Source organism: Anomaloglossus baeobatrachus, chromosome 3, assembly GCF_048569485.1.
Source record: "Anomaloglossus baeobatrachus isolate aAnoBae1 chromosome 3, aAnoBae1.hap1, whole genome shotgun sequence".
In the NCBI taxonomy this organism is placed as follows: Eukaryota; Metazoa; Chordata; class Amphibia; order Anura; family Aromobatidae; genus Anomaloglossus; species Anomaloglossus baeobatrachus.
Genome location: NC_134355.1, coordinates 181,626,539 through 181,652,472, shown reverse-complemented (window position 1 = coordinate 181,652,472; position 25,934 = coordinate 181,626,539). Strand labels below are relative to the sequence as shown.

At 51.7% G+C, this 25,934-nt stretch overlaps 1 protein-coding gene across 1 annotated transcript in view; it reads left to right on the top strand.

Moving 5' to 3' along the window:
* The window catches only part of AHCTF1 (AT-hook containing transcription factor 1), a 253,101-nt gene that overhangs the window by 162,843 nt on the left and 64,324 nt on the right, over positions 1 to 25,934 (top strand). Inside the window, 4 exon segments of the mRNA XM_075339614.1 lie at positions 12,686 to 12,887; positions 13,121 to 13,321; positions 18,704 to 18,740; positions 18,743 to 19,081. Of these exon segments, the coding sequence (XP_075195729.1) occupies positions 12,686 to 12,887; positions 13,121 to 13,321; positions 18,704 to 18,740; positions 18,743 to 19,081 (779 nt within the window).

The window sequence follows — 25,934 nt, the reverse complement described above, 5'->3', positions numbered from 1 at the left end:
CGCGCGGCTGTGTTCATTTGCTGTGTGGAGGTGACCGGAGCGGCTGTGTGTGCTGCGGCTCCGGTCACCTCCATGCAGCAGCGCTGGATGCGACGCTGGATCATCCTGGATTACGCCGGACATGGAGGGCTTTTTCGGGCTGATTAAAGTGGTGAACCAGGGTATATGTGTGTGTTTTTATTTCTAATAAAGGATTTTTTCTGGTGTGTGTGTGTTTATTTACTGTAAATTACAGATTAATCATGGAAGGTGTCTCATAGACGCCTGACATGATTAATCTAGGACTTATTGGCAGCTATGGGCTGCCAATAACTCCTTATTACCCCGATTTGCCAACGCACCAGGGCAAATCGGGAAGAGCCGGGTACAGTCCCAGAACTGTCGCATATAATGTATGCGGCAATTCTGGGCGGCTGTTGGCTGATATTGTTAGGGTGGGGGCTCCCCATAACGTGGAGCTCCCCATCCTGAGAATACCAGCCTTCAGCCGTATGGCTTTATCTGGCTGGTTTTAAAAATGGGGGGAACCGCACGCCGTTTTTTTTAATTATTTATTAATTTTAATTATTAATTTTAATTATTTATTAAATAATTAAAAAAAACGGCGTGCGGTTCCCCCCATTTTTAAAACCAGCCAGATAAAGCCATACGGCTGAAGGCTGGTATTCTCAGGATGGGGAGCTCCACGTTATGGGGAGCCCCCCACCCTAACAATATCAGCCAACAGCTGCCCAGAATTGCCGCATACATTATATGCGACAGTTCTGGGACTGTACCCGGCTCTTCCCGATTTACCCTGGTGCGTTGGCAAATCGGGGTAATAAGGAGTTAATGGCAGCCCATAGCTGCCACTAAATCCTAGATTAATCATGTCAGGCGTCTCCCCGAGATTCCTTCCATGATTAATCTGTAAATTACAGTTAAAAAACACACACATCCGAAAAATCCTTTATTAGAAATAAAAAACACTAACAAAGTCCCTCATTACCAATTTATTAACCCCGACAAACCCTCCATGTCCGGCGTACTCCACGGACTCCGGCGTCGCGTCCAGCTCTGCTGCATGGAAGTGACAGGAGCTGCAGAAGACACCGCCGCTCCGGTCACCTCCACGCAGCTAATGAAGACAGCCGTGCGATCAGCTGAGCTGTCACTGAGGTTACCCGCTGTCACTGGATCCAGTGACGGCGGGTAACCTCAGTGACAGCTCAGCTGATCGCGCTACTCACCTCATTTGCTGCGTGGAAGTGACCGGAGCGGCGGTGTCTTCTGCAGCTCCGGTCACCTCCATGCAGCAGCGCTGGAAGCGACGCTGGAACATCCTGGATGACGCCGGACATGGAGGGCTTTTTGGGGCTGATTAAAGTGGTGAACCAGGGAATGTGTGTGTGTATTTTATTTCTAATAAAGGATTTTTTCTGGTGTGTGTGTGTTTATTTACTGTAACTTACAGATTAATCATGGAGGGTGTCTCATAGACGCCTGACATGATTAATCTAGGATTTAGTGGCAGCTATGGGCTGCCATTAACTCCTTATTACCCCGATTTGCCAAAGCACCAGGGCAAATCGGGAAGAGCCGGGTACAGCCCCAGAACTGTCGCATATAATGTATGCGGCAATTCTGGGCGGCTGCTGACTGATATTGTTAGGCTGGGGGGCTCCCCATAACGTGGAGCTCCCCATCCTGAGAATACCAGCCTTCAGCCGTATGGCTTTATCTGGCTGGCATTAAAATGGGGGGGACCGCACGCCGTTTTTTTTTAATTATTTATTAATTTATTTTACTGCACAGTATAGACACGCCCACCGGCTGCTGTGATTGGGTGCAGTGTGACACCTGTCACTCAGCGTGGGGGCGTGTCTCACTGCAACCAATCATAGGCACCGGTGGGCGGGGAAAGCAGGGAATAGGAGATTGTTTAATGAGCGGCCGGCTTTTTCAAAATAGTAAAAGCCGCCGGTCACCTCCACGCAGCTAATGAAGGGAATAGCGCGATCAGCTGCTGTCAGTCAGGTAACTCCCGGCCACCGCTGGATCCAGCGGTGCCGCGATTAACCTCAGTGACAGCAGCTGATCGCTCTACTCACCTCAGTTGGTGCATGGAGCTGACTGGAGCGGCGGTGAGTAGCGCGATCAGCTGAGCTGTCACTGAGGTTACCCGCGGCCACCGCTGCATCCACCGCTGGATCCAGGTAACCTCAGTGACAGCTCAGCTGATCGCTATACTCATCTCATTAGCTGCGTGGAGGTGACCGGAGCGGCGGTGTCTTCTGCAGCTCCTGTCACTTCCATGCAGCAGAGCTGGACGCGACGCTGGAGGACTGTGGAGTACGCCGGACATGGAGGGTTTGTCGGGGTTAATAAATTGGTAATGAGGGACTTTGTTAGTGTTTTTTATTTCTAATAAAGGATTTTTCGGGTGTGTGTGTTTTTTAACTGTAATTTACAGATTAATCATGGAAGGAATCTCGGGGAGACGCCTGACATGATTAATCTAGGATTTAGTGGCAGCTATGGGCTGCCATTAACTCCTTATTACCCTGATTTGCCAACGCACCAGGGTAAATCGGGAAGAGCCGGGTACAGCCCCAGAACTGTCGCATCTAATGTATGCGGCAATTCTGGGCGGCTGCTGACTGATATTGTTAGGGTGGGGGGCTCCCCATAACGTGGAGCTCCCCATCCTGAGAATACCAGCCTTCAGCCGTATGGCTTTATCTGGCTGGTATTAAAATTGGGGGGACCGCATGCCGTTTTTTTTAATTATTTAATTATTTATTTCACTGCACAGTATACACACACCGGCTGCTGTGATTGGTTGCAGTGAGACAGCTGTCACTCAGTGTGGGAGCGTGTCTCACTGCAACCAATCATAGGCGCCGAAAAGCAGGACAGCAGGGAATAGGAGATTGATTAATGAGCGGCCGGCTTTTTCAAAAGAGGAAAAGCCACCGGAGTTTGAACAGCTGTGCAGCGCCGCGGCAGTGATCGGGGAACGGTAAGTAAGAGAGAGGGGGGGGAACTGACCGACAGACTGTGAGAGGGGGACAGACAAGACAGAGAGAGACAGACCGACGGACTGAGGGAGATAGAATAAAAAAAAAAAAATGACCGACATCGCTAGTAAAAAGCACAAAACGTGCGTTTTGGACATCGGAGTGCCACACAAGGTTTTCATGTAAAATCTTTCATGTATTAATCTCAAAAAGTAACATACACCAGCTCTATCTCACTATTGGGTATGTGCCCTTAACATTTCCGCCATGAAAATTCATTTTGGTGTCATTTTGGAAGGTTTTCTGGTGAGTCCGTAAAAATGGCGTAAAACTCGGACAAAATTGTTCACATCTGTGACTTTTGAGTGATAAATGCTTCAAGGGTCTTCCCCATGCTGATGCCATGTCATTTGAGCACTCTTCTGAGACTTTTGTGACATTTTTAGGGTTTCTCCATGCTGCCGGGGGGTCATTTCACAAAAATACTCGGGTCTCCCATAGGATAACATTGGGCTCGGTGCTCGGGCCGAGTACACGAGTATCTTGGGAGGCTCGGCCCGAGCTTCGAGCACCCGAGCTTTTTAGTACTCGCTCATCACTAATTGTAACCTTACCTTTGCAGTCTTCTCTTCTCCTCAGCAGGGGGCATCACACTCATGCATGCTTACCACACATTGAAGCTGAGCCCCTGCCCTTTCCAGACACAGCAGTTGGATTGATCTTTCTGGAAAAAAAATTGCAGCATATTAGACAGAGATTTTAGCATGGAATGCAATCAGATGTCACCCTGTAATCCACATCTACATTTCAAAGTCTGAACATCCTGAAATTCCATAAAGATGTACGAGTTGCTCCCCTCCCCTTTCATTGTGTAGTTCTGTCCCCCTTCCTGGGCCACTTCCTGGTAAACATGTCCCCCATCCTCATAAATATTTCCTACATTCTGGTATATTTGTCCACATCATGGCCCCATTCCTGGTAAATGTACCCCATCATTGTAAATGTATCCCATCCTGGCATGTTCCCCCATGCTGTTAAATGACCCCATTCCTGGTAAATGTACCTCATCCAGGCATGTTCCCTTATCCTGGCATGTTCAAGTACACACCCATCCTGGCATATTTCCCCCATTCTGGTAAATGTATCCCCCCCCCCCCCCATTCTGGTAAATGTATCCCCCCCCCCATTCTGGTAAATGTATCCCCCCCCCCCCATTCTGGTAAATGTATCCCCCCCCCATATTCTGGTAAATGTATCCCCCCCCCATTCTGGTAAATGTATCCCCCCCCCCCATTCTGGTAAATGTATCTCCCCCCCCCCATTCTGGTAAATGTATCTCCCCCCCCCCCCATTCTGGTAAATGTATCCCCCCCCCCCATTCTGGTAAATGTATTCTCCCCCCCCCATTCTGGTAAATGTATTCTCCCCCCCCATTCTGGTAAATGTATTCCCCCCCCCCCATTCTGGTAAATGTATCTTCCCCCCCCCCCCCCATTCTGGTAAATGTATCTTCCCCCCCCCCATTCTGGTAAATGTATCTCCCCCCCCCCATTCTGGTAAATGTATCTCCCCCCCCCATTCTGGTAAATGTATCCCCCCCCCCCATTCTGGTAAATGCATCCCCCCCCATTCTGGTAAATGTATTCCCCCCCCCATTCTGGTAAATGTATCTCCCCCCCCATTCTGGTAAATGTATCCCCCCCCCCTTCTGGTAATTGTATCCCCCCCCCTTCTGGTAATTGTATCCCCCCCCCCCTTCTGGTAATTGTATCCCCCCCCCCCTTCTGGTAATTGTATCCCCCCCCCCTTCTGGTAAATGTATCCCCCCCCCTTCTGGTAAATGTATCCCCCCCCCCATTCTGGTAAATGTATCCCCCCCCCCATTCTGGTAAATGTATCCCCCCCCCATTCTGGTAAATGTATCTCCCCCCCCCATTCTGGTAAATGCATCCCCCCCCATTCTGGTAAATGTATTCCCCCCCCCATTCTGGTAAATGTATCCCCCCCCCCTTCTGGTAATTGTATCCCCCCCCCCCTTCTGGTAATTGTATCCCCCCCCCTTCTGGTAATTGTATCCCCCCCCCCTTCTGGTAAATGTATCCCCCCCCCCTTCTGGTAAATGTATCCCCCCCCCCCCATTCTGGTAAATGTATTCCCCCCCCCCCCATTCTGGTAAATGTATCCCCCCCCCATTCTGGTAAATGTATTCCCCCCCCCCCCCCATTCTGGTAAATGTATCCCCCCCCCCATTCTGGTAAATGTATCTTCCCCCCCCCCCCATTCTGGTAAATGAATAAATGTATCTCCCCCCCCCCCATTCTGGTAAATGTATCCCCCCCCCCCCTTCTGGTAATTGTATCCCCCCCCCCTTCTGGTAATTGTATCCCCCCCCTTCTGGTAATTGTATCCCCCCCCCCCTTCTGGTAAATGTATCCCCCCCCCCCTTCTGGTAAATGTATCCCCCCCCCCATTCTGGTAAATGTATTCCCCCCCCCCCATTCTGGTAAATGTATCCCCCCCCCCCCCCATTCTGGTAAATGTATTCCCCCCCCCATTCTGGTAAATGTATAAATGTATCTCCCCCCCCCATTCTGGTAAATGTATCCCCCCCCCCCTTCTGGTAAATGTATCCCCCCCCCCATTCTGGTAAATGTATCCCCCCCCCCCATTCTGGTAAATGTATCCCCCCCCCCCATTCTGGTAAATGTATCCCCCCCCCCCCCCCCCATTCTGGTAAATGTATCCCCCCCCCATTCTGGTAAATGTATCCCCCCCCCCCCCCATTCTGGTAAATGTATTCCCCCCCCCCATTCTGGTAAATGTATCCCCCCCCCCATTCTGGTAAATGTATCCCCCCCCCCATTCTGGTAAATGTATCCCCCCCCCCATTCTGGTAAATGTATCCCCCCCCCCATTCTGGTAAATGTATCCCCCCCCCCCATTCTGGTAAATGTATCCCCCCCCCCCATTCTGGTAAATGTATCCCCCCCCATTCTGGTAAATGTATCCCCCCCCATTCTGGTAAATGTATCACCCCCCCCATTCTGAGTCCCCCCCCCCTCCTGGTAAATGTATCCCCCCCCCCCATTCTGGTAACTGTATCCCCCCCCCTAATTCTGGTAAATGTATCCCCCCCCCCCTAATTCTGGTAAATGTATCCCCCCCCCATATTCTGGTAAATGTATCCCCCCCCCCCATTCTGAGTCCCCCCCCCCCTCCTGGTAAATGTATCCCCCCCCATCCTGGTAAATGTATCCCCCCCCCCATTCTGGTAAATGTATCCCCCCCCATTCTGGTAAATGTATCCATCCCCCCCCCCCCATTCTGGTAAATGTATCCCCCCCATCCTGGTAAATGTATCCCCCCCCCCCCCCCAATTCTGGTAAATGTATCCCCCCCCCCCTAATTCTGGTAAATGTATCCCCCCCCCCTAATTCTGGTAAATGTATCCCCCCCCATTCTGGTAAATGTATCCCCCCCCCCCCCATTCTGGTAAATGTATCCCCCCCCCATTCTGGTAAATGTATCCCCCCCCCCCATTCTGGTAAGTGTATCCCCCCCCCCATTCTGGTAAATGTATCCCCCCCCAATTCTGGTAAATGTATCCCCCCCCCATTCTGAGTTTCCCCCCCCTCCTGGTAAATGTATCCCCCCCCCCCATCCTGGTAAATGTATCCCCCCCCCATTCTGGTAAATGTATCCCCCCCCCCCATTCTGGTAAATGTATTCCCCCCCCCCATTCTGGTAAATGTATTCCCCCCCCATTCTGGTAAATGTATTCCCCCCCCCCATTCTGGTAAATGTATTCCCCCCCCCCCCATTCTGGTAAATGTATCCCCCCCCCATTCTGGTAAATGTATCCCCCCCCCCATTCTGGTAAATGTATCCCCCCCCCCCATTCTGGTAAATGTATCCCCCCCCCCATTCTGGTAAATGTATTCCCCCCCCCCCCCATTCTGGTAAATGTATTCCCCCCCCCCCCCATTCTGGTAAATGTATCCCCCCCCCATTCTGGTAAATGTATCCCCCCCCCCCATTCTGGTAAATGTATCCCCCCCCCCCCCATTCTGGTAAATGTATCCCCCCCCCCCATTCTGGTAAATGTATTTCCCCCCCCCCCATTCTGGTAAATGTATTTCCCCCCCCCCCCATTCTGGTAAATGTATTTCCCCCCCCCCCCATTCTGGTAAATGTATTTCCCCCCCCCATTCTGGTAAATGTATTCCCCTCCCCCCCATTCTGGTAAATGTATTTCCCCCCCCCCCCCATTCTGGTAAATGTATTCCCCCCCCCCATTCTGGTAAATGTATTCCCCCCCCCCCATTCTGGTAAATGTATTCCCCCCCCCCCCCATTCTGGTAAATGTATTCCCCCCCCCATTCTGGTAAATGTATTCCCCCCCCCCCATTCTGGTAAATGTATTCCCCCCCCCATTCTAGTAAATGTATTCCCCCCCCCCCCATTCTGGTAAATGTATTCCCCCCCCCCCCCCATTCTGGTAAATGTATCCCCCCCCCATTCTGAGTTCCCCCCCCCCTCCTGGTAAATGTATCCCCCCCCCCCATTCTGGTAAATGTATTCCCCCCCCCCCATTCTGGTAAATGTATTCCCCCCCCCCCCATTCTGGTAAATGTATTCCCCCCCCCCCATTCTGGTAAATGTATCCCCCCCCCCCCATTCTGGTAAATGTATCCCCCCCCCCATTCTGGTAAATGTATCCCCCCCCCCGTTCTGGTAAATGTATCCCCCCCCCCCATTCTGGTAAATGTATCCCCCCCCCCATTCTGGTAAATGTATTCCCCCCCCCCATTCTGGTAAATGTATCCCCCCCCCCCATTCTGAGTTCCCCCCCCTCCTGGTAAATGTATCCCCCCCATCCTGGTAAATGTATCCCCCCCCCCCATTCTGGTAAATGTATTCCCCCCCCCCATTCTGGTAAATGTATTCCCCCCCCCCCCCCATTCTGGTAAATGTATCCCCCCCCCCATTCTGAGTTCCCCCCCCCCATTCTGGTAAATGTATTCCCCCCCCCCCCATTCTGAGTTCCCCCCCCCCTCCTGGTAAATGTATCCCCCCCCCATCCTGGTAAATGTATCCCCCCCCCCCATTCTGGTAAATGTATTCCCCCCCCCCATTCTGGTAAATGTATTCCCCCCCCCCCCATTCTGGTAAATGTATTCCCCCCCCCCCCATTCTGGTAAATGTATTCCCCCCCCCCCCATTCTGGTAAATGTATTCCCCCCCCCCCATTCTGGTAAATGTATCCCCCCCCCCCATTCTGGTAAATGTATTCCCCCCCCCCCCCATTCTGGTAAATGTATCCCCCCCCCCCCATTCTGGTAAATGTATCCCCCCCCCCCCATTCTGGTAAATGTATTCCCCCCCCCCCATTCTGGTAAATGTATCCCCCCCCCCCCATTCTGGTAAATGTATCCCCCCCCCCCCATTCTGGTAAATGTATCCCCCCCCCCCCATTCTGGTAAATGTATCCCCCCCCCCATTCTGGTAAATGTATCCCCCCCCCCCCCCATTCTGGTAAATGTATCCCCCCCCCCATTCTGGTAAATGTATCCCCCCCCCCATTCTGGTAAATGTATCCCCCCCCCCCCCATTCTGGTAAATGTATCCATCCCCCCCCCCCCATTCTGGTAAATGTATCCATCCCCCCCCCCCCATTCTGGTAAATGTATCCCCCCCCCCCCCATTCTGGTAAATGTATCCCCCCCCCCCCATTCTGGTAAATGTATCCCCCCCCCCCCCATTCTGGTAAATGTATCCCCCCCCCCCATTCTGGTAAATGTATTCCCCCCCCCCCATTCTGGTAAATGTATCCCCCCCCCCCATTCTGGTAAATGTATCCCCCCCCCCCAATTCTGGTAAATGTATCCCCCCCCCATTCTGAGTTCCCCCCCCCCTCCTGGTAAATGTATCCCCCCCCCCATTCTGGTAAATGTATTCCCCCCCCCCCATTCTGGTAAATGTATTCCCCCCCCCCCATTCTGGTAAATGTATTCCCCCCCCCCCATTCTGGTAAATGTATTCCCCCCCCCCATTCTGGTAAATGTATTCCCCCCCCCCCCATTCTGGTAAATGTATTCCCCCCCCCCCATTCTGGTAAATGTATTCCCCCCCCCCCCATTCTGGTAAATGTATTCCCCCCCCCCCATTCTGGTAAATGTATCCCCCCCCCCATTCTGGTAAATGTATCCCCCCCCCCAATTCTGGTAAATGTATCCCCCCCCATTCTGAGTTCCCCCCCCCCCTCCTGGTAAATGTATCCCCCCCCCCATTCTGGTAAATGTATTCCCCCCCCCCCCATTCTGGTAAATGTATTCCCCCCCCCCCATTCTGGTAAATGTACCCCCCCCCCCATTCTGGTAAATGTATCCCCCCCCCCCATTCTGGTAAATGTATCCCCCCCCCCCATTCTGGTAAATGTATCCCCCCCCCCCATTCTGGTAAATGTATCCCCCCCCCCCCCATTCTGGTAAATGTATTCCCCCCCCCCCCATTCTGGTAAATGTATCCCCCCCCCCCATTCTGAGTTCCCCCCCCCTCCTGGTAAATGTATCCCCCCCCATCCTGGTAAATGTATCCCCCCCCCCCCATTCTGGTAAATGTATCCCCCCCCCCATTCTGGTAAATGTATCCCCCCCCCCCCATTCTGGTAAATGTATCCCCCCCCCCATTCTGGTAAATGTATTCCCCCCCCCCCCCCCATTCTGGTAAATGTATTCCCCCCCCCCCCCATTCTGGTAAATGTATTCCCCCCCCCCCCCATTCTGGTAAATGTATTCCCCCCCCCCCCATCCTGGTAAATGTATCCCCCCCCCATCCTGGTAAATGTATCCCCCCCCATCCTGGCATGTTTCCCTTCCTGGTAAATGTATCCCCCCCCATCCTGGTAAATGTATCCCCCCCATCCTGGTAAATGTATTCCCCCCCCCCCATTCTGGTAAATGTATCCCCCCCCCCATTCTGAGTTCCCCCTCCCCTCCTGGTAAATGTATCCCCCCCCCCCCCATTCTGGTAAATGTATCCCCCCCCCCCCCATTCTGGTAAATGTATCCCCCCCCCCATTCTGGTAAATGTATCCCCCCCCCCCCATTCTGGTAAATTTATTCCCCCCCCCCCATTCTGGTAAATGTATCCCCCCCCCATCCTGGTAAATGTATCCCCCCCCATCCTGGCATGTTTCCCTTCCTGGTAAATGTATCCCCCCCCATCCTGGTAAATGTATCCCCCCCATCCTGGTAAATGTATCCCCCCCCCCCCCATCCTGGTAAATGTATCCATCCCCCCCCATTCTGGTAAATGTATCCCCCCCCCCCCATTCTGGTAAATGTATCCCCCCCCCCCATTCTGGTAAATGTATCCCCCCCCCCATTCTGGTAAATGTATCCCCCCCCCCCATTCTGGTAAATGTATCCATCCCCCCCCCCCATTCTGGTAAATGTATCCATCCCCCCCCCCCCATTCTGGTAAATGTATCCATCCCCCCCCCCCCCATTCTGGTAAATGTATCCATCCCCCCCCCATTCTGGTAAATGTATCTCCCCCCCATTCTGGTAAATGTATCCCCCCCCCCCATTCTGGTAAATGTATCTCCCCCCCATTCTGGTAAATGTATCCCCCCCCCCCATTCTGGTAAATGTATCCCCCCCCCCCCATTCTGGTAAATGTATCCCCCCCCCCCATTCTGGTAAATGTATCCCCCCCCCCCCCATCCTGGTAAATGTACCCCCCCCCCCCAACCTGGTAAATGTACCCCCCCCCCCCATCCTGGTAAATGTATCCCCCCCATCCTGGTAAATGTATCCCCCCCATCCTGGTAAATGTATCCCCCCCATCCTGGTAAATGTATCCCCCCCATCCTGGTAAATGTATCCCCCCCCATCCTGGTAAATGTATCCCCCCCCCCATCCTGGTAAATGTATCCCCCCCATCCTGGCATGTTTCCCTTCCTGGTAAATGTATCCCCCATCCTGGCATGTTTTCCCCCATCCTGGCAGTCCTGTTTTCCCCCATCCTTGCAGTCCTGTTTTCCCCCATCCTTGCAGTCCTGTTTTCCCCCATCCTTGCAGTCCTGTTTTCCCCCATCCTTGCAGTCCTGTTTTTCCTCCATCCTTGCAGCCATGTTTTGCCTCCATCCTTACAGCCATGTTTTGCCTCCATCCTTGCAGCCATGTTTTGCCTCCATCCTTGCAGCCATGTTTTGCCTCCATCCTTGCAGCCATGTTTTGCCTCCATCCTTGCAGCCATGTTTTGCCTCCATCCTTGCAGCCATGTTTTGCCTCCATCCTTGCAGCCATGTTTTGCCTCCATCCTTGCAGCCATGTTTTGCCTCCATCCTTGCAGCCATGTTTGCCTCCATCCTTGCAGCCATGTTTGCCTCCATCCTTGCAGCCATGTTTGCCTCCATCCTTGCAGCCATGTTTGCCTCCATCCTTGCAGCCATGTTTGCCTCCATCCTTGCAGCCATGTTTGCCTCCATCTTTGCAGCCATGTTTGCCTCCATCTTTGCAGCCATGTTTGCCTCCATCCTTGCAGCCATGTTTGCCTCCATCCTTGCAGCCATGTTTGCCTCCATCCTTGCAGCCATGTTTGCCTCCATCCTTGCAGCCATGTTTGCCTCCATCCTTGCAGCCATGTTTGCCTCCATCCTCTCAACACCACCTAGCCCTCACCACTCTGCTGCTGCGTCCTCAGTCATTTCAGTTCCCGCGTGGCCACAAGACGCCGGCGCCGCCTACTGACTCTCCTCCGTCTCCTAGGCAACAGGCCTGCAGCCCAGAAGAGGAGGCGTGTCAGAGCGAGGAGAAATGTCTCCCCTGCTAAACACCACTTTGAACTGCTGGCGCGATCACATCGGCAGTTCAAAGTGGCGCAGTGTAGCGACAGCGCGCGTGCCAGCACAATGGGCTCTGCGTGCCCTAGGTTCGCCATCACTTATAGAGATATAGAGATAGATAGAGAGACAGAGACTATAAGCCCCCACTTATGCACGGTCTCCTGTGCACCCCCACCCTTCCCACGCTCTCTCACCCGTGCGCGGATGAGTGCAGCCTGCTTACAGCTAGGTGATGCAGAGCTCAGTGCGGTTGTTCGCTGGTGTCAGGTGACGTCTCTGCTCCTGGCTGTATTCAAAAGCCAGGAGCGCCGGAGGCTGCATTCATCACAGTGTGAGGAGAGACAGCGCATGGCGGAGAGAGAACACGGTTACCTGGGCCTCATACATCACAGTGAGCTGTGGCAAACAGCGCTGACTGTGTCCTAGAGACAGAGAGGGCAACCCTGTTTGTCCAGGACCCGGGCACAGATAGCCGCGCACAGGGTGTGGGGGAAAGTACGGAGTCACAGGGGAAGGATGAGAGGGACCGGGGCTCATCGCACTGTACCTGGTCGGCTGAAGGGCGGCAACTTGATGTCTGCTGGGATGCCTGTCAACAAGGTCCAGCCCCTATTGCCGTATCATCACAGGGAGCAGCAGAAATCCCAGCAGGAGAGGTCACATGACTGCTCTGAGCTGGGGGAGAGGGGCTGACAGCAGGGCAGGTAGGTAGTTGCCATCTACTTACCTGTCCCAATGTAGCCCGATCGTGAAATAACAAAAAATAAGCCGGATAACCCCTTAATTACAGCATTTTTTTAATTTGCCTTGTCTAATTGGACATTGTATGTTACAGGCTATTGGGCTCTCTCGTCCACCCTGTCCTGGCAGAGACTTCCTTTGGCGCTGATTTTGCAAATGTCAGTTACAAAACACCTTGCAGATCTGTCTTGCTGACTTCAAGCCCTGTTCAGTCAAGTCTTCTCAGATCCACACAATTAAAAAACCTTTCCAGAGCATCGGAATTTAACTTATTGGAGACACCTCTGGTGGTAAAGGTAGGGGTTCCAAAATTGTTTTTTGTTTTTTTTTTTTTATATAGCACTGTCCTATGACAATCATGTTGCATTTTTAGCTTATTTAGCAGTGGATTGTAACTCCTAGCCTAATCTCCTACTCCCTTAGTTACTGGGGCTTTGAGTAATGAGAATTGTCCTACTCTGTACATTTGTTGCTGATGCTCATCAAATGTAATTATAGTAAAGTTTTTGGTGTTTGTGTTTATCTCCAGAAGGCAAAAGCCTTAATGGCAAGCACAGAGTCTCCTGGATTTATTGCCCACCTTCCTCAGTCTGTCCTAAGGTCCAGTACACGCACAACTCCTTTGGCTTCTCCTTCAGTATCCCCCGGAAGATCAATTACACCTCCTTTACGGGCCAAGGAACCGAAAATCTCTTTTATGGATCAAATTAGTAAGAAATTTAGTAAAGGGGTAAGTCTGCCATCGTGCATAGTGGTCTGATTTTGATTGGGTATGCTTAGAGTAAATACAGTTAGGTCCAGAAATATTTGGACAGTGACACAATTTTCGCGAGTTGGGCTCTGCATGCCACCACATTGGATTTGAAATGAAATCTCTTCAACAGAATTCAAGTGCAGATTGTAACATTTAATTTGAAGGTTTGAACAAAAATATCTGATAGAAATTGTAGGAATTGTACACATTTCTTTACAAACACTCCACATTTTAGGAGGTCAAAAGTAATTGGACAAATAAACCAAACTCAAACAAAATATTTTTATTTTCAATATTTTGTTGCGAATCCTTTGGAGGCAATCACTGCCTTAAGTCTGGAACCCATGGACATCACCAAACGCTGGGTTTCCTCCGTCTTAATGCTTTGCCAGGCCTTTACAGCCGCAGCCTTCAGGTCTTGCTTGTTTGTGGGTCTTTCCGTCTTAAGTCTGGATTTGAGCAAGTGAAATGCATGCTCAATTGGGTTAAGATCTGGTGATTGACTTGGCCATTGCAGAATGTTCCACTTTTTTGCACTCATGAACTCCTGGGTAGCTTTGGCTGTATGCTTGGGGTCATTGTCCATCTGTACTATGAAGCGCCGTCCGATCAACTTTGCGGCATTTGGCTGAATCTGGGCTGAAAGTATATCCCGGTACACTTCAGAATTCATCCGGCTACTCTTCTCTGCTGTTATGTCATCAATAAACACAAGTGACCCAGTGCCATTGAAAGCCATGCATGCCCATGCCATCACGTTGCCTCCACCATGTTTTACAGTGGATGTGGTGTGCCTTGGATCATGTGCCGTTCCCTTTCTTCTCCAAACTTTTTTCTTCCCATCATTCTGGTACAGGTTGATCTTTGTCTCATCTGTCCATAGAATACTTTTCCAGAACTGAGCTGGCTTCATGAGGTGTTTTCTTCGGCGCTCTATTGGGAGACCCAGACGATTGGGTGTATAGCACTGCCTCCGGAGGCCACACAAAGCAATTACACTAAAAAGTGTAAGGCCCCTCCCCTTCTGGCTATACACCCCCAGTGGGATCACTGGCTCACCAGTTTTCTGCTTTGTGCGAAGGAGGTCAGACGGTCGGTGGCAGGCTCTCCCGCTTTTGCGACATTTGGCTGCCACAGGTCAAAGACCGGTGGGTAACAGACATTTTGTCTCACGGGTACAGGATAGAGTTCAGTTCTCGTCCTCCGCCTCGGTTCTTCAGAACTTCCCCACATCCCGACCGAGCAGATGCCCTTCTGCAGGCGGTGAATTCTCTAAGAGCAGAAGGAGTGGTGGTCCCTGTTCCTATTCAGGAACGAGGTCTAGGTTTTTACTCCAATCTCTTTGTGGTGCCAAAAAAGGACGGCTCATTCCGTCCTGTTCTGGACCTAAAACTGCTCAACAAGCATGTGAACGCCAGGCGGTTCCGGATGGAATCCCTCCGCTCAGTCATTGCCTCAATGTCTCAAGGAGATTTCCTAGCATCAATAGACATCAAGGATGCTTATCTCCACGTGCCGATTGCTACAGAGCACCAACGCTTTCTACGCTTCGTGATAGGAGACGACCATCTTCAGTTCGTAGCTCTGCCATTTGGTCTAGCGACAGCCCCACGGGTGTTCACCAAGATCATGGCGGCAGTGGTAGCAGTCTTGCACTCTCAGGGACACTCTGTGATCCCTTACTTGGACGATCTACTGGTCAAGGCACCCTCTCAAGAGGCATGCCAACTCAGCTTGACTGTTGCACTGGAGACTCTCCAGACGTTCGGGTGGATCATCAACTTCTCAAAGTCAAATCTGTCACCGACCCAATCACTAACGTATCTTGGCATGGAGTTTCATACTCTCTCAGCGATAGTGAAGCTTCCGCTGGACAAGCAGAGGTCACTGCAGACTGGGGTGCAGGCTCTCCTTCAAAGTCAGTCGCACTCCTTAAGACGCCTCATGCACTTCCTCGGGAAGATGGTGGCGGCAATGGAAGCGGTTCCGTTTGCGCAGTTTCATCTGCGCCCACTTCAATGGGACATTCTCCGCCAATGGGACGGGAAGTCAACATCCCTGGACAGGAAAGTCTCCCTTTCCCAGACGGCCAAGGACTCTCTGCACTGGTGGCTTCTTCCCACCTCATTATCACAGGGAAGATCCTTCCTACCCCCATCCTGGGCGGTGGTCACGACAGACGCGAGTCTGTCAGGGTGGGGAGCAGTATTTCTCCACCACAGGGCTCAGGGTATGTGGACCCAGCAGGAGTCCACCCTTCAGATCAATGTTCTGGAAATCAGAGCAGTGTATCTTGCCCTACTAGCCTTCCAGCAGTGGCTGGAAGGAAGGCAGATCCGAATTCAGTCGGACAACTCCACAGCGGTGGCATACATCAACCACCAAGGGGGGACACGCAGTCGGCAAGCCTTCCAGGAAGTCCAGCGGATTCTGATGTGGGTGGAAGCCACAGCCTCCACCATATCCGCAGTTCACATCCCCGGCGTAGAAAACTGGGAAGCAGACTTCCTCAGTCGCCAGGGCATGGACGCAGGGGAATGGTCCCTTCACCCAGACGTGTTTCAGGAAATCTGTCACCGCTGGGGGGTGCCGGACGTCGATCTAATGGCGTCACGGCACAACAACAAGGTCCCAACCTTCATGGCACGGTCTCGCGATCAAAGAGCGCTGGCGGCAGACGCCCTAGTGCAAGATTGGTCGCAGTTCCGGCTCCCTTATGTGTTTCCACCTCTGGCACTCTTGCCCAGAGTGCTACGCAAGATCAGATCCGATTGCAGCCGCGTCATACTTGTCGCCCCAGACTGGCCGAGGAGGGCGTGGTACCCGGATCTGTGGCAGCTCACGGTCGGCCAACCGTGGGCACTACCAGACCGACCAGACTTACTGTCCCAAGGGCCGTTTTTCCATCGGAATTCTGCGGCCCTGAACCTGACTGTGTGGCCATTGAGTCCTGGATCCTAGCGTCTTCAGGATTGTCCCAAGGGGTCGTTGCCACCATGAGACAGGCTAGGAAGCCCACGTCCGCTAAGATCTACCACAGAACGTGGAGGATATTCTTATCCTGGTGCTCTGCTCAGGGTGTGTCTCCCTGGCCATTTGCATTGCCTACCTTTCTTTCTTTCCTGCAATCTGGGTTAGAAAAAGGTTTGTCGCTCGGCTCCCTTAAAGGTCAGGTCTCGGCGCTATCCGTCTTTTTTCAGAGGCGTTTGGCACGCCTTTCTAAGGTGCGCACGTTCCTACAGGGGGTTTGCCATATCGTACCCCCGTACAAGCGGCCGTTAGATCCATGGGATCTGAACAGGGTACTAGTTGCCCTCCAGAAGCCGCCCTTCGAGCCTCTGAGGGAGGTTTCACTTTCTAGACTATCACAGAAAGTCGCTTTTCTGGTAGCGATCACATCTCTTCGGAGAGTGTCTGAGCTGGCAGCACTATCATCCAAGGCTCCCTTCCTGGTCTTCCACCAGGACAAGGTAGTGCTGCGCCCCATTCAGGAGTTTCTCCCGAAGGTGGTATCCTCTTTTCATCTTAATCAGGATATCTCTTTGCCTTCGTTTTGTCCTCATGCAGTTCATCGGTATGAGAAGGATTTACATTTGTTAGATCTGGTGAGAGCACTCAGAATCTACATTTCCCGCACGGCGCCCTTGCGCCGTTCGGATGCACTCTTTGTCCTTGTCGCTGGTAAGCGCAAAGGGTCGCAGGCTTCTAAGGCCACCCTGGCTCGATGGATCAAAGAACCAATTCTTGACGCCTACCGTTCGGCTGGGCTTCCGGTTCCATCAGGGCTGAAGGCCCATTCTACCAGAGCCGTGGGTGCATCCTGGGCATTACGACACCAGGCTACGGCTCAACAGGTGTGCCAGGCAGCTACCTGGTCGAGTCTGCACACTTTCACCAAACATTATCAGGTGCATACCTATGCTTCGGCGGACGCCAGCCTAGGTAGAAGAGTCCTGCAGGCGGCAGTTGCCTCCCCGTAGGGGAGGGCTGTCTTGCAGCTCTAACATGAGGTATTTCTTTACCCACCCAGGGACAGCTTTTGGACGTCCCAATCGTCTGGGTCTCCCAATAGAGCGCCGAAGAAGGGAATTTTGTTACTTACCGTAAATTCCTTTTCTTCTAGCTCTTATTGGGAGACCCAGCACCCGCCCTGTTGTCCTTCGGGATTTTTGGTTTGTTTGCGGGTACACATGTTGTTCATGTTGAACGGTTTTCAGTTCTCCGATGTTACTCGGAGTGAATTTGTTTAAACCAGTTATTGGCTTTCCTCCTTCTTGCTTTTGCACTAAAACTGGTGAGCCAGTGATCCCACTGGGGGTGTATAGCCAGAAGGGGAGGGGCCTTACACTTTTTAGTGTAATTGCTTTGTGTGGCCTCCGGAGGCAGTGCTATACACCCAATCGTCTGGTCTCCCAATAAGAGCTAGAAGAAAAGGAATTTACGGTAAGTAACAAAATTCCCTTCTTTCAGCAAATTTAACTCTGGCCTGTCTATTTTTGGAATTGATGAATGGTTTGCATCTAGATGTGAACCCTTTGTATTTACTTTCATGGAGTCTTCTCTTTACTGTTGACTTAGAGACAGATACACCTACTTCACTGAGAGTGTTCTGGGCTTCAGTTGATGTTGTGAATGGGTTCTTCTTCACCAAAGAAAGTATGCGGCGATCATCCATCACTGTTGTCATCCGTGGACGCCCAGGCCTTTTTGAGTTCCCAAGCTCACCAGTCAATTCCTTTTTTCTCAGAATGTACCCGACTGTTGATTTTGCTACTCCAAGCATGTCTGCTATCTCTCTGATGGATTTTTTCTTTTTTTCCAGCCTCAGGATGTTCTGCTTCACCTCAATTGAGAGTTCCTTAGACCGCATGTTGTCTGGTCACAGCAACAGCTTCCAAATGCAAAACCACACACCTGTAATCAACCCCAGACCTTTTAACTACTTCATTGATTACAGGTTAACGAGGGAGACGCCTTCAGAGTTAATTGCAGCCCTTAGAGTCCCTTGTCCAATTACTTTTGGTCCCTTGAAAAAGAGGAGGCTATGCATTACAGAGCTATGATTCCTAAACCCTTTCTCCGATTTGGATGTGAAAACTCAAATATTGCAGCTGGGAGTGTGCACTTTCAGCCCATATTATATATATAATTGTATTTCTGAACATGTTTTTGTAAACAGCTAAAATAACAAAACTTGTGTCACTGTCCAAATATTTCTGGACCTAACTGTATCTTACGGTTTAATATCTATGAATTGGGCACCTTTTTAGGGGTCTCCATCAAGACTAGAAGTTCTCCACTAGGCTTTTTTTTTTTTTTTTTTTTTTTTTTTAATACTCAGTACTGTTTTACTAACAGATTTTGTCAGTTGAGCAAGAAGAGCCCACTGTCTCTCCTGTCTGAAGTCTGGTGAAGAGACCATGTGGGCAGAAAGAGTGGCTATTCTCACCCAAAATGATGACCATACAGACATTGATGGGATGGATGAATCTTCATCTGGAATTCAAGATGGAAGTCCGAGCAAAATGGAGGTTAGCAAAGACACAAGCAATGTCTCTGCAAGGTCTGAGCACACACTAGAGTATCATGATGCGCCAACACATGAGGACAAGGTGATTTCACCAACTAAAATGAATTCTTCAGTCAGTGAACAGCAGGAGATAAATATGAACAGTATGGTAGTCACCGAAGATGTCCACCATCCAATTGTGGAAGCCCTGGAGACACCAGAGAAAGGTATGTCACGCCCATGATTTCCTTTATGTAATTTGTTCATGGTTGATGACTGATAAAATGGCACATAAAATACAGACTGCATAGTGTAGAGCCGGAAGTGATTGATACGCGAGTTTAGAGGAAATCTTCAGCATAATTATCAGTTTATTTATATCCCTTCTACTTCTGGGTATTTGTCTACAAGTTGAAGTCCTACTAAGGGCATATGCAGGGGGACATCAAACTCTATTCCAACCAGGGAGAGAGAACCCCATATTTGCCTATGAAGCTGTCCAGTAAAGGGTGGGAGACCCGCAGATATTCTCTGCATTGTGGTCTGTGCCCAGGCAGAGTTTCAACGATGTATCTAAAGCGCTGCGGGATATGTTGGAGCAATAGACATATTACGATTATCTGCATGAGCCCTAAATAATGAGTTATTTGGAGAAAGGGTTTGTTATGCGCACGTGAAAAGACAACCTTTCTTCAGCGCTCTATTGGGAGACCCAGACGATTGGGGTATAGCTACTGCCCTCCGGAGGCCACACAAAGCACTACACTAAAAAGTGCAAGGCCCCTCCCCCTCTGGCTATACCCCCCCGTGGTATCACGGGTTCTCCAGTTTTCAAGCTTTGTGCGAAGGAGGTCAGACATCCACGCATAGCTCCACAGATTTTAGTCAGCAGTAGCTGCTGACTATTTCGGATGGAAGAAAAGAGGGCCCATATAGGGCCCCCAGCATGCTCCCTTCTCACCCGTGGATGGTGTTGTAAGGTTGAGGTACCTATTGCTGGTACAGGGGCTGGAGCCCCACATGCTGTTTTCCTTCCACATCCCCTTGTAGGGCTCTGTGGAAGTGGGATCCTGCCGGCCTCTAAGCTCTGACGCCGGGCTCCATCCACAGACCCAGTTGAACCTGATGGATATGGAGCAGGAGTACAATCAGGGACATGGCCCTGCATCATACAGGTACTCTGTGTCCCCGGCAGGCACAGACACACTCCGGGCTGGCTGGGTGTTGTAGTGCGCCGGGGACCGTAACGATTGAGTTGGTGTTCCTGCAGTTTACTGGGGGACTTTTGTGTTGTGGGAACGCAGCGCCGACCCCCACTGGACCGGCGGCGCTGCTGTGACTTGTAGTGCGCCGGGGACACGCCGACCGCGCTTTTACGGCGGCGGCGTTTATAAATCCAGTCCCCGGCTTTTGCGGCCTAGCTCCGCTTCGTTCCCGCCCCCACCCTGTCAATCAGGGTAGGGGAGAGACGCTGTTTCGCAGCAGCGACGAGGGCTGGAGCCTGATTTACATGCTCCAGCCCTCTCACTAGGCACAGAGGGAAGCAGGCTTCCCGCTCTTAGCCAGGAACGCCCAGGGCCCGCCCCCCCTCCTCTCCCAGGACGCCGGCAGCCATTACATGCAGTCTGGCTGGAGGAAGGACGCAAGGCTCTGGGAGACCTGGACTAGGGGGCTTTTGGCGACCACACACCCGCTCTTAAGCGGGCGGTAAGCGGCATTTCAGCTGGCCCCTCTAGTGCCTCAGTGTGTATTGGTGTACTGTATCACCAGATATATATATTTATTTATTTCTTGCACTGTGAGGTCGCTTCCTGGCTGGATACCCAGATCGCTCTGAGGAAGCAGCAACATGTCATCCACAAAACGCAAGGCTGCCAAGGCTAGGGCTGTGTACACTGCGTGTGCTGCATGTGGGGCTGCTCTACCAGCAGGTTCCAAAGACCCCCATTGTGTGCAATGCTCAGATCCGGTGCTGCTTCGCCAGCCGGAGTCCGGAGGGGTAGTGACCCAGGCTGAGACGCTTGTAAGTCCTGCCCCGGTGTCAGGGACAGACTTTGCAGTTTTTGCTGATGGAATGTCTGTGACTATGGCAAAAATCCTTGAAACTTTGCAATCCATGACTGGGGCTCAGTCTATGGACACGGCGAGGTCTCTGTCCTCTAATCCCCCTCAGTTGGAATTAATCCAGACTGCAAGGGGGTCCCCGGCTTCCCAGGCTGAGTATTATGACTCAGATGATAGCCCCAGCCACCCTAAGCGAGCTCGCTGGGAAAGACCCTCAACGTCATCACACTGCTCAGGGTCTCAGCGCAATCAGTCGCCCTGTGATGCGTCTGAAGAGAGTGATCAGGAGTCTTATCCTGGAACCCCTCTCAATCTGGATACCCCGGATGGGGACGCCATGGTAAACGAGCTTATCTCAGCCATCAATAGACTGTTGGATATTTCTCCCCCAGCTCCTTCTGCAGAGGAGGCAGCTGCAGAGCAGGAGAAGTTTCGTTTCCTCTATCCCAAGCGTAAATTGAGTGCTTTCTTGGATCACTCTGACTTCAGAGAGTCAATCCAGAAACACGACGCTCATCCAGAAAGGCGTTTCTCTAAACGTTCTAAGGATACACGTTTTCCTTTCCCCCCTGATGTGGTCAAGCGCTGGACCCAGTGTCCAAAAGTAGACCCCCCGATTTCCAAACTTGCAGCTAGATCCATAGTTGCAGTGGAGGATGGCGCTTCACTTAAGGATGCCAATGACAGACAGATGGACCTTTGGTTAAAATCTGTCTATGAAGCTATCGGCGCGTCGTTTGCTCCAGCATTCGCAGCCGTATGGGCACTCCAAGCTATTTCAGCTGGTTTAGCAAAAGTGGATGCTATCATACATCCAGCGGTGCCGCAAGTGGCGTCCCTTACCTCGCAGATGTCTGCGTTTGCGTCTTACGCTATCAATGCGGTCCTAGAATCTACCAGCCGCACCTCAATGGCGTCCGCCAATTCGGTAGTTTTGCGCAGAGCCTTGTGGTTAAAGGACTGGAAAGCAGATGCTGGTTCCAAAAAATGTTTAACCAGCTTGCCTTTATCTAGAGATAGACTGTTTGGCGAGCCATTGGCTGACATCATTAAACAGTCCAAGGGTAAAGACTCTTCCTTACCCCAGCCCAGATCAAGCAAACCTCAGCAGAAAAAATGGCAGCAGAGGTTTCAGTCCTTTCGAGGTTCGGGCAAGACACAATTCTCCTCGTCCAAAGGGACTCAGAGGACGCAAAGAGTCTCAGATTCCTGGCGGGCTCACGCACGCCCCAAGAAAGCAAATGGAGGAACCGCTTCCAAAGCGGCTACCTCATGACTTCCAGCCCCCCCCCCTCCGCATCTCCGGTCGGGGGCAGGCTCTCCCGCTTTTCCGACATTTGGATGTCACAGGTCAAAGACCGGTGGGTGACAAACATTTTGTCTCGCGGGTACAGAATCGAGTTCAGTTCTCGTCCTCCAGCTCGGTTCTTCAGAACCTCCCCACATCCAGACCGAGCAGATGCCCTGCTGCAGGCGGTGGACTCCCTAAGAGCGGAAGGAGTAGTGGTTCCTGTTCCGCCTCAGGAACAAGGGCGAGGGTTTTACTCCAATCTCTTTGTGGTTCCAAAAAAGGACGGCTCGTTCCGTCCTGTTCTGGATCTAAAGCTGCTCAACAAACATGTGCACGCCAGACGGTTCCGGATGGAAACCCTCCGCTCTGTCGTTGCCTCAATGTCTCAAGGAGACTTCCTTGCCTCAATAGACATCAAAGATGCTTATCTCCACGTGCCAATTGCTACAGAACATCAACGTTTTCTACGTTTTGTGATAGGAAACGACCATCTTCAGTTCGTAGCTCTGCCATTCGGTCTGGCGACAGCCCCCTGGGTCTTCACCAAGGTCATGGCGGCGGTGGTAGCAGTCTTGCACTCTCAGGGACACTCGGTGATCCCTTACCTAGACGATCTACTTGTCAAGGCACCCTCTCAAGAGGCATGCCAACTCAGTCTACATGCTACGCTGGAGACTCTACAGACGTTCGGATGGATCATCAACTTTCCAAAGTCGAATCTGTCACCGTCACAGTCGCTAACGTATCTTGGCATGGAGTTTCATACTCGAGCAGCGAGAGTGAAGCTTCCGCTGAACAAGCAGCGGTCCCTACAGACAGGGGTGCAATCCCTCCTTCAAGGCCAGTCGCACCCCTTACGGCGCCTCATGCACTTCCTCGGGAAGATGGTGGCAGCCATGGAAGCAGTTCCCTTTGCGCAGTTTCATCTGCGCCCACTTCAATGGGACATTCTCCGCCAATGGGACGGGAAGTCAACGTCCCTGGACAGGAAAGTCTCTCTTTCCCAGACGGCCAAGGACTCTCTACAATGGTGGCTCCTTCCCACCTCATTGTCTCAGGGAAGATCCTTCCTGCCCCCATCCTGGGCAGTGGTCACGACAGATGCGAGTCTGTCAGGGTGGGGAGCAGTGTTTCTCCACCACAGGGCCCAGGGGACGTGGACTCCGCAGGAGTCCACCCTTCAGATCAATGTTCTGGAAATCAGGGCAGTGTATCTTGCCCTACTGGCCTTCCAACAGTGGCTGGAAGGAAAGCAGATCCGAATCCAGTCGGACAACTCCACAGCGGTGGCATACATCAACCACCAAGGAGGGACGCGCAGTCGGCAAGCATTCAAAGAAGTCCGGCGCATTCTAATGTGGGTGGAGGACACAGCATCCACCATATCCGCGGTTCACATCCCAGGCGTAGAAAATTGGGAAGCAGACTTCCTCAGTCGCCAGGGCATGGACGCAGGGGAGTGGTCCCTTCACCCGGACGTGTTTCAGGAAATCTGTCGCCGATGGGGAGTGCCGGACGTCGACCTAATGGCGTCCCGGCACAACAACAAGGTCCCGGCATTCATGGCGAGGTCGCGCGATCAAAGAGCTCTGGCGGCAGACGCATTAGTTCAAGATTGGTCGCAGTTCCGGCTCCCATACGTCTTCCCACCTCTGGCACTCTTGCCCAGAGTGTTACGCAAGATCAGATCCGATTGCAGCCGCGTCATACTCGTCGCCCCAGACTGGCCGAGGAGATCGTGGTATCCGGATCTGTGGCATCTCACGGTCGGTCGACCGTGGTCACTGCCAGACCGACCAGACTTACTGTCCCAAGGGCCGTTTTTCCATCAGAATTCTGCGGCCCTGAACCTGACTGTGTGGCCATTGAGTCCTGGATCCTAGCGTCCGCAGGATTATCTCAAGGAGTCGTAGCCACAATGAGACAAGCTAGGAAGTCAACGTCTGCTAAGATCTACCACAGAACGTGGAAGATTTTCTTATCCTGGTGCTCTGCACAGAGAGTATCCCCTTGGCCATTTGCATTGCCCACCTTTCTTTCCTTCCTGCAATCGGGGTTGGAAAAGGGCTTGTCGCTCAGCTCCCTTAAAGGGCAAGTCTCGGCACTATCTGTGTTTTTTCAGAAGCGTCTAGCACGTCTTCCTAAGGTGCGCACGTTCCTACAGGGGGTCTGTCATATTGTGCCCCCGTACAAGCGGCCGTTAGATCCATGGGATCTGAACAGAGTACTAGTTGCTCTGCAAAAGCCGCCCTTCGAGCCTCTAAAGGACGTTTCATTTTCTCGCCTGTCACAGAAAGTGGCGTTTCTTGTTGCGATCACATCGCTTAGGCGAGTGTCTGAGCTGGCAGCTCTGTCATCCAAGGCTCCCTTCCTGGTGTTCCACCAGGACAAGGTAGTGCTGCGCCCCATTCCGGAGTTTCTCCCTAAGGTCGTATCCTCGTTTCATCTTAATCAGGATATATCCTTGCCTTCCTTTTGTCCTCAGCCGGTTCACCGGTATGAGAAAGACTTACGTTTGCTAGATCTGGTGAGAGCACTCAGAATCTATATTTCTCGCACGGCGCCTATCCGCCGTTCAGATGCACTTTTTGTCCTTGTCGCTGGCCAGCGCAAGGGGTCGCAGGCTTCTAAAGCCACCCTGGCTCGATGGATCAAAGAACCAATTCTGGAAGCCTACCGTTCTGCTGGGCTTCCGGTTCCTTCAGGGCTGAAAGCCCACTCAACCAGAGCTGTGGGTGCGTCCTGGGCTTTGCGACACCAGGCTTCGGCTCAACAGGTGTGCCAGGCAGCTACCTGGTCGAGTCTGCACACTTTCACCAAACATTATCAGGTGCATACCTATGCTTCGGCGGATGCCAGCTTAGGTAGAAGAGTCCTGCAGGCGGCAGTGACATCCCCGTAGGGGAGGGCTGTTTTGCAGCTCTAACATGAGGTATCTCTTTACCCACCCAGGGACAGCTTTTGGACGTCCCAATCGTCTGGGTCTCCCAATAGAGCGCTGAAGAAGGGAATTTTGTTACTTACCGTAAATTCCTTTTCTTCTAGCTCTTATTGGGAGACCCAGCACCCGCCCTGTTGTCCTTCGGGATTTTTTTGTTGTTTGCGGGTACACGTTGTTCATGTTGAACGGTTTTTCAGTTCTCCGACGTTATTCGGAGTTAATTTGTTTAAACCAGTTATTGGCTTCCTCCTTCTTGCTTTGGCACTAAAACTGGAGAACCCGTGATACCACGGGGGGGGGTATAGCCAGAGGGGGAGGGGCCTTGCACTTTTTAGTGTAGTGCTTTGTGTGGCCTCCGGAGGGCAGTAGCTATACCCCAATCGTCTGGGTCTCCCAATAAGAGCTAGAAGAAAAGGAATTTACGGTAAGTAACAAAATTCCCTTCTTCATCAGTGCCCCAGTTCCTATTTTCAATCATTTTCTCAATGTGTTTATTTACGCCATCAATTTTAATGTCCAATTTTCTTGTATGCCAAAAAAGAAAACAAATACATTTACTCCTCATCTCATCAAATGACAAAAACAGACGGCACTTGGATGTTCTGTGGGTGGCATCCAATGGTTGTCTATTTTTATATTTTGTTTGATTTTTCCGTATGGATCTATTCAGGAGACTAATTTGTTGTGCATATTGGATCAAAAGCAGACCCATCTCTTTGTCCACAAAAGAACGAATAATAAATACAATCTGTCAACAAAAAAATTGATGTGATCATGCTCAGAC